We start from the raw sequence: 8,758 nt of genomic DNA on the forward strand, positions 1-8,758 counted from the left end.
GAAATTACTCTGCATCTGACTTTAACTTCTACAGACACTAAAACCAAGAAAGAATTAAGGTTTTCTTAACCAATTTGTAGATTCGGTAAATCACAAAATAATACAATGAAACAATTACTTTTGGTCGATAGCAATCTTTGAAGTACCCTACTCAATTTGACTTTTAGGTTCAGAGTACTGCATTCATCCTGTACTTTATTATTGTTTTAACTTGAAAACAACACTGATGATTGTATAATATTCCCCTTTCTTTCTTCCCCTGTACTGATTAAAACGTATGAAATATTCCCCCTTCTCTCTTCTCCTATTTGTGTACAATGTATGCAATAATATATGTGTAAGGCTTATGAAATATTCACCTGTTCTAATGTGTTTGATTTCTTCTTCAATCCTCTCTGTAAACCCTCTGGGTATTTCACGGATTTTCTGAAAATACACGTAACATTTAACCACATTAATTTTTATTAATGCGACTTTCAGATGCTCAAAGCAGATTCGACTTAAGGTAAACGACACTCCCTGCAAATGGAAAAATTAATAGTGTAAAATCGGGTTTCTTTATCTGGTCTGTTTCAATTATTGTAATCTTATGCCATACACTGAGAGTCACATGAAAAAACATGTGAATGTAAGAATTGTTTTCTCTTTCTTTGTTTATCCTATTGGAGAATTCTTCACTCATATTGAGATACCATCATTTGCCGCTAGAGAACTGCATATTTACGTTGACTGCAGAAGCGCAAATTTTCGTGGGGATAAAATTTTGTTGATTTGTTATCAAGAATAGTTTCGTGGGCATTTAATTTCCTTGTTTTGAAAGTAACCCTATTCATTGTATAGTCATATAAAATTTCGTGTGGGATTTAATTTCGTTGATTACTGTAGATCACTAAATTTTCGCGACACCTTATTTTCGTGAGATAGTCATTGACTCTTGATTAACGAGACAAATTTTTCATGAATTGTGGTGATTGCTCTACATAATCTTAAGGAATACTATTATACGTGAGAATTAAATTTTCGCGAGCACACTGTCTCGCGTAATTACGCGAAAATAAAGTTCTCGCAAATAAAAAGTGATTTACAGTATTGTTAACAACAAAATAAACCAAAATTTAATCCCCCACCAATATTTGTGCTTTTACAGTATTTAGATCTTGGCACTTATAGGGCTATTGAGTAGTGAGGGATCTTTTGGTGCTAGCACCTACTGAAATACAGTAATTTGGTTTACACGGTCTCATTTAAAGGACCAGTCTCCACATCCTGCAGTGGGATTTGAACCCGCAACGTAAGGAACAACTCTTTACTCCGTGAATCTAGAACAATCGCTCTGACCACTGCGCCAACATGAATGCATAGGAACGTTAATCTTTCATACAAAATTTATTAATTTAAAAGTTTAAAATGTAAATTTTCCTCAACTTTCTATAATAAGCTAAAGTTTAGAAATGAAAATTGATCTGTGATGAAATAATCAAAATAGTAAAAACACATAATAGAAACTAAAGGTACTCTGAGCATTGAGCTCACTAAATGATACTCCCCGCCTCCCATTTATGTATAATGGCAAAGTCCATGTTTTGCTATGGAAGGTCACAATGGCACTATTTAATAAAGAATCTGTGAAAGTATCATTAAATTTCATTAAAATGGATGCACAGCTAGAAGGATGGATAGGCAGACAGATAAATGGATAACCCCATCACTATATAACCCCCCCTTCTTTTCGGTGGGGGATGGGGTGGGGTTATAATAAGAAATTTTTTATTTCTTTAAAAATCAAAGTACTGCAACAGTACTGAAAGATAGGGGTCAAATAATAAACTTTATTATTTTATAAATTTCATTACTGTATGTTGAAATTTTTTTTAATACCAATTAACTTATGTTAAGTAATTATCACATGAAATTGTTTAAAAAACGGTTCTTTAATTTGAGTACAAAAAATCTTCATATTCCTTTCTTTAGTTTGATACATCATATTTGTATTTTAATCAAAACAATTTTGGCACTCATTCATTTAGTGTAAATAAAATTCATATGTTCTCAAACCAACTTTTGTTTTGGGGTTTCAACTGAAAGCAAACTAATAGACAGGGTCACATGGCCTCATCTAAAAAGTAGAAGTTTCAGGGCAATTACCACAGCTTGTTCTCAGCTGATGTCAGAATTTTGAAGTAATTGGTTAAAACCATAGAGAAAAATCTTGACATATAAATTCACTTGCAGTTGTATATTCAGAAATAAAGTAACACGCACATTCTGCTTGATAGAAAAAATTCCAATGTGTTTTTTTTTTTAATCAATATGCTCAATTGCTTATGGCAGCATTCCCAAAATATGAGATGAAAAAAAAAAATTGATGAAAAACATGTCTGTGCAACACATTGCTCAGCTGGTAAGATCCAGATACTTGATCTTTACCTGACATAAAGCAATCAACACAAATATACCTTGATTATTCAACAATTATGGACAAATACATGTAGGAACAAAAGAAAAAGAGATCTGAAGAAATATAATGCAGGATTTCTCACTGAAGTGACATCACAATGACGATGCCAAAATGTTAAAAATGTTGCAGTACAGGGCAATAAGAAATTAAAAGAAAAGAATTATTGAAAAAGGTCAGTTGAATGACTTGTTCATTCATGTGTATTTTTCAATATATTTTATCTGCATTTGAACATTAAATTAATAAAATGTACATTTAAGGACAAAATACATTTAAAGTTCGTACTACACTTTCAGATTCTGATGGGGGTCTGAAGCTAGACTCATCCCCCCTTCCCCTAAGTTTACATATTGACTTGTATGTGTCAGTTGTTGGTGTAAGCAATGTCAAGTATATAACACCCCCCCCCCCCTTTATTGTTCTCTTCAAGAAATTCTGAGTGACCTTTAATATTTTTTGGACTCATGAACTTTGATAAACTTATCTTAACAAAAAAAAAAAAAAAAACCACTGTTTAGGCCATATAAAATTGAAATCTTGGTTCTCAGGCCCGCGCGCATCCGTTTTGAGGTAGCCGCATTGCCGATTTTATTGTATTTTTGATAAAATAAAAAGTTGGTATTGCAGAGACCAATCCGGGAAAAAAAATTCCGACCTCATTTGTTTCGTAGTTTAGTATTCAAATATCACTTCCGGTAGCCATTTACAATGAGATTTTGGCTACTTCGTCTGAAAATACATTCGAGGACATTACCTACGATGTTTACACGCTGTTAAGCAATGGATAAAGCAGAAATTTTGACCAGAAATGGAAAGTATATCTGTGATTAAAAAAATTATCTTTATGTTAAAGAAAATTCGGAAATTAAAATAAAAAAAATACCTCCCTCATCTACTTTATTGCCAATAAAATGAAAAATAAAATGCCGCCCTCCCGCATCTGTTTTGGAGAAAATTGGCCTGAGAACCAGGGAATTAAATTTAGATAGCCTTATCCATTTATTGGAAAACCAGAAAGTGGAATATTAAATGGATCTAACAGAGGATGAAATTGTTCTTCTAATAATATTCCTCTGATCAGAGATTTATTGTTGTTATGAAGAACAATGCAATAAAAACAGAATAATTTACATCTACCATTAACAGAAAAACACCACAGGAGGAACACTTATTTATTACTTTAACAATTTATGTCTAATTTTGAACTTTGTTTGAACTCAAAGTCACAAAAAACAGGAGACTTACAGGAAAATGAAAGGATCAAACGTTTTTTTGTCGAAAAGAAAAAAAGTCATCACTGCCTGTATTTTAACTTCAAGCCAATAAAATGTCTGATATACGTAGAACATTTTTGACTGAGTTTCTGTTTTAGGGAGCTTTTCTGCCCCAATCTGAGTTTCTGTTTTAGGGAGCTTTTCTGCCCCAATCCTGTTTGTTCCAGTCAGATATCTGATAAGACAGCATCAATAGGTTGGCTTTTCAGGAGATAACACTATACAGCTGGTATACTAAGCAGAGGTTATGCATTAAAATATCTGCAACTCTCATAGGATAAAAACTTAAAGCTGATAATAGCGCAACCCCCACCCCCTTTCCTCTACATATTTGAAACCCGAAGACATCACCATCTACATATTAAAATCTCTCCTAAAGTAATTTCAATATCACTTGAACATTAAATATGTGTGTGGGGGTGGGGTGGGGGTCAGGAATGCATTGTTAAATCGATGGTTTTAGCGTGAAAGATGTTTTCTCAAAAGAATGGGTCATCGATGAGGTGTTCTGGTAAATCAGAAAATTATTTGTCACTTTCCTAGGGAATATGAATTATGCATGAAGATAATAAACAACATTAAAGTAATCCACATTTGCCAGCATTTTATTGCCCAGTATATGAATTGAATTGAATCCTACTTGATTTGTTATACAAGCATATACTATGAATATTATAGCATAAAAAACCAGGAATGCATATGATTATTTTGACAGAATCCACACTGACTTTAACAAATATGACAGGAGTCATTTCAGCATAATTCAGTAGCTTGAGAGAATTGATTTCATCTGATAAATCTAAAGGGGAAAATGACATTAAAATGACCATATAGAACTTACTGGGATCACCACAAATGCATCAGTCAGCAGGGGAACCATTATATTCTTAATGTACTCTACGTTGTCTTCTAATGACTGATGAATCCATTTTGATCTCTCCTGAAAAATAGAGTGAACAGAAAATGAAAGAAAATTAAAAATAAAATTCAAAACCAATGAAAGAATTGATACTTTATTATCTACAGATAAAACACAGAAATTTTATTCAATTTATTTAAATCTCACAAATTAAATATACTATATACACTATATCTACTATAAATAATTCATTCACATTTTTAAAATTCTGGATTATTTATTCCAACAGCGTGATGAAAACATTCCTAGACTAGATATAATTTCATGATTGTTTTGCGTATCTGAAACATTATGTGAAATGTTTGAATTACTCATGATGTTAAATGTCAAACTCAAACCACCTGAGCAGGACAACCTTTGGTGCAGCCCTGCTTGCCCGAGTATTTGCCAGCTTTCATCAAACGATAAACTTGTTTCTCCTGAAATTTTAAAAGAAACAAATAAAAATCATACAGGTACACAGATTTCTTTTTACATCGTTTCAAATTTTGGCAACACGTCTGATATAATTTCCCCTACAAATTCCTTTCTCTCCCCGTCCCTCCCTTTAATAATCTTGATAAAAGTTATCGAAAATGTACAGATGATCATGAACAAGACTAAAAAATATATATTCAGTAAATGTTATCACGAGATAATATAATACAATAGAAGTATCAATTGTGTATACTCATTCAAATTTTAGGTAAAACATAAGTGCCCTAAAGTGGTCACATGTACGAGTGTTGGTAAAATGGGTAGGCAAACCCGGGCCGGGGCAAATTAAAAGCCGGGGCAGATCGAAGTTTTTCAAATATCTCCGCTAATACTCCACCAATTAATCTGAAATTTTCAGATTATGTTCCTTTAAGATTCTTTTGTATTCACTCTTAATATCGCCTTAATATACGCAATATTTCTGATTTTCTGGACGATTGTTCATTTCCAGGTTGGTAAAATGGGTAGGCAAAATCAATACGACATTTTACGGTATTTTTTAATTAAGACTCATTAAACTATTACAATTGTGGACTTTTCCAATATTTTACACTCTAAATTAACGAAATATAATTAGTTTTACATTAAAAAAGCTATAAGTATGCCGAATTTGCGCATTTTCAGAAAAGCCGGGGCATTAAAACCGGATCCGATCACCCGGGGCAAACCCGAAAATTCCGAAATAAATAAAACCAATTGTCTGTATTAGAGGATGTTAGCTATCACTTTTGTGACATTGCCCAGCTCTAACAACATGGAGGTGTCCTTATAAGAGCACTTTGATCTTTTTATTATTTTTACATCACAACAATTTTCTTCCCAGCTTCTTCTCCTAGTAACCTAATAAGGTAAGCCAATTTTGTATTGCCCAAATTGATCAAAGAGCTTGTGTGTGATTAAATTAAAGCCATTGGTAGGGATTTTGCATTAATTATGCTAACTGCAAATATTCTTTAAATGAATTATCTATTTAAAAAATTAAATACAAGCTTCCAACAGGTGACAAACATTGGTAACCTGTACAACTATTCCGGAATTTTCAGATTTGTCCCGGGTGATCGGATCCGGTTTTAATAACCCGGTTTTTCTTAAAACATGTTATTTTATGTTAATATTACAATAAACAATGAAGAAATATTAATTTATCAGGTTGGGCACACACCGCCAAATGGTCATTTAACCCCCGTTTGGTGGTCATTCGCCCATATCGGCGTCTTTATTAACCACCAAATGGGAGAGAAAAATCGTTTTGTTCAGTTCTCTGGAATGACGTGAAATGGCGCATAATTTCAACTCACGGGGAATAAAATATAGATATTTATCTGTACTCTGAACGAAAAAAATTAAAATTTCAACGCGGACTTTTTTGCGCAGTGTCGTTCAAATAATTGACAAAATCATCACCTATGTAAACAAATGTAACGTTTCTCTGTTTTAACTTTAAAAGAAAAATTCCCTCCGTCTCGCGCGTAGTTGAGCCTATCAATCGTGTAGATCACTTCATATTTCTGTCATCCGGGCAACCGATCAATTATCTAAACCAATCAAAAATGACGATCTTTTCCAAACTTGGGTCAAAAGACTGAATTAACTACGGAGGCCCATAAGTGTTAATTTTGAAAAAGTAAAATAAGAGGAATGGTAAGAATTCGCTTTTATTTAGTTTATTTCGTAAGCAATGGCTTTTTTCTTTATAAAAATGCGATATGCAGTGAACTCATATTAAAATAATCACTCGAAAACCATAATCTTGGAATAAAATCTGGAATAATTGCAAATGTCACTTTGTAAATCTTTTATTCAAAAATATTTAAGAAATATAGTAGATACAACATAGATATGCATACTAAACCACAAAGGGTCGCACAGAAATCGTAACTTCATCCTAAAAGAAAATAAAGAATAAATGTTCCATGAAAATGTAGGAAAAATGAATATTATAGCACTAAGTGCCCACCATACGAATAAGATTCGAGGAGCTCGTGTTTAACGGGATTTTATAAAGATTTTTATAGACGCAGATCGAAAGATCGTTTGAAAAGTTACTTCTCTAGACTAACACCTCTTACTTAAATGTATTTTTTACCGAACTACACACAACAAAATATTTTTTCGTATTGTTTGAGCTAATAGTTCGGCCGTCACGAACAGCTGTGGGTTTCGTTTTTACGAAGTTCCACAGAAATTCCACATGGAAAATTGACTAAATTGTATTAAATGTGCGATGAATATGTTAATTAAAATTCCCCAATGCCTAAGTAAATGCGCTTTTGCTTTATTTCAATGAAAATTGGATTTGAATAAAAAAGACCACCATTTGGTAGGTAGAGAGAAAGAGAGAGAGAGAGAGAGACCAGAGAGAGGGGGTTAAATAACCATTTGGGGGTGTGTGCCCAACCTGTTTATTGTTAATATATATTCTTAAACACCAGAATTATTCATAACTTTATGGACTTTATGCAGCATATGTCTGAAAACGTAAATTGTGAACTTGGGAAACTGCCTACCCATTTTACCAACTTGAAAATCAACAATCGCCGATAAAATCTACAATATAAAGTATTTCAGGGCAATTTTAGCAGCGAATATAAATAATCAAGTATTAAATAGATTCTGAAAATTTCAGCTCGATCGATAAAGTATGAAGACAGAAATATGAAAAACTTCGATCTGCCCCGGCTTTTAATTTGCCCCGGCCCGGGTTTGCCTACCCATTTTACCAACACTCCACATGTACATGTTTATCAACTCAAAATTATTCGATCCGATGTCGAAATCAAAGAGAATCACAGAACATCATTGTTAATGAAAAGAGAAATATTTATGGTAATCTTTGGTTTATCTGGCAAACAAGTACATCCTCACATGTGGAAAGGATCAACGCCTGATTTGCCTAATAGTGTAGGTCAACGTCAAGCAACACGCATTTATAAATACACCGCATGGCTTATTTTGTGTCGTTTCACTCTCCTAAAACTGAAAATTAATCCACGGAAATATGCATTTGGTAATTAGTAAATGAGTCATACATTTAAAATGATAATTACCTTTGCTGTGGCAAGAACAAGATTACAAATCCCTTCTCCTCTGTAATACACATTTTCACCATCCGCCATTCTGCATTGATTATGTAGACTAAAGCCGCCTTCTAAAATGAAGAGTTCCTTTGATTTCGCGGGATAATGGGAATATATCATTAAAAATGCTTTTAGTCAAAGATCCAACAAGATATTAGTCTTGAAATCATACATCCTAAAGAAAACAAAAAAGTTTAATCGTGTTTTCTCCCTTCATTTTTCTTTTATTGTATAAAAAATTATCGAGATCTTAAAAAATAAAGTTTAATAATATAACAAAGTTTATGTGCAATGCTGATATAAATATTCAGATACTAGGTCTACTAACATTTCGAGGCACTCTCGAAAGTGACAAATCCATTTTTGTCACATTTTCAAAATTAAAGATAATTAAATATTAATTTTTTCTCTCTTTATTGGCACAGATAAAATAAAGGCCGGACTGACCTTCATTATTGTAAACCCTTCTCCATGGTCTCAGGAAAAGCACGAACTTTTCCTTATATTGTAAATTAATTAAATTTTTTTCATAAAAAAAATCTCATTTATGTTC

The 8,758-nt window shown here is 32.7% G+C and overlaps 1 protein-coding gene across 1 annotated transcript in view; it reads right to left on the reverse strand.

Moving 5' to 3' along the window:
* LOC134268259 (inositol-pentakisphosphate 2-kinase-like) overlaps nucleotides 1–8,280 on the reverse strand; it is a 36,455-nt gene extending 28,175 nt beyond the window's left edge. The window contains exons 1-4 of the mRNA XM_062750451.1: nucleotides 8,176–8,280; nucleotides 4,993–5,070; nucleotides 4,574–4,672; nucleotides 360–426 (exon numbers count right to left, since the gene is read on the reverse strand). Of these exons, the coding sequence (XP_062606435.1) occupies nucleotides 360–426; nucleotides 4,574–4,672; nucleotides 4,993–5,070; nucleotides 8,176–8,244 (313 nt within the window). The 5' untranslated portion in view covers nucleotides 8,245–8,280. The remainder of the gene's footprint in view (nucleotides 1–359; nucleotides 427–4,573; nucleotides 4,673–4,992; nucleotides 5,071–8,175) is intronic.
* Between the last annotated feature and the right edge of the window lie 478 nt (nucleotides 8,281–8,758).

Source organism: Saccostrea cucullata, unplaced genomic scaffold (assembly GCF_032062105.1).
Source record: "Saccostrea cucullata isolate Sc308-1 unplaced genomic scaffold, CSIRO_AGI_Scuc_v1 ctg1110, whole genome shotgun sequence".
Classification (NCBI taxonomy): Eukaryota; Metazoa; Mollusca; class Bivalvia; order Ostreida; family Ostreidae; genus Saccostrea; species Saccostrea cuccullata.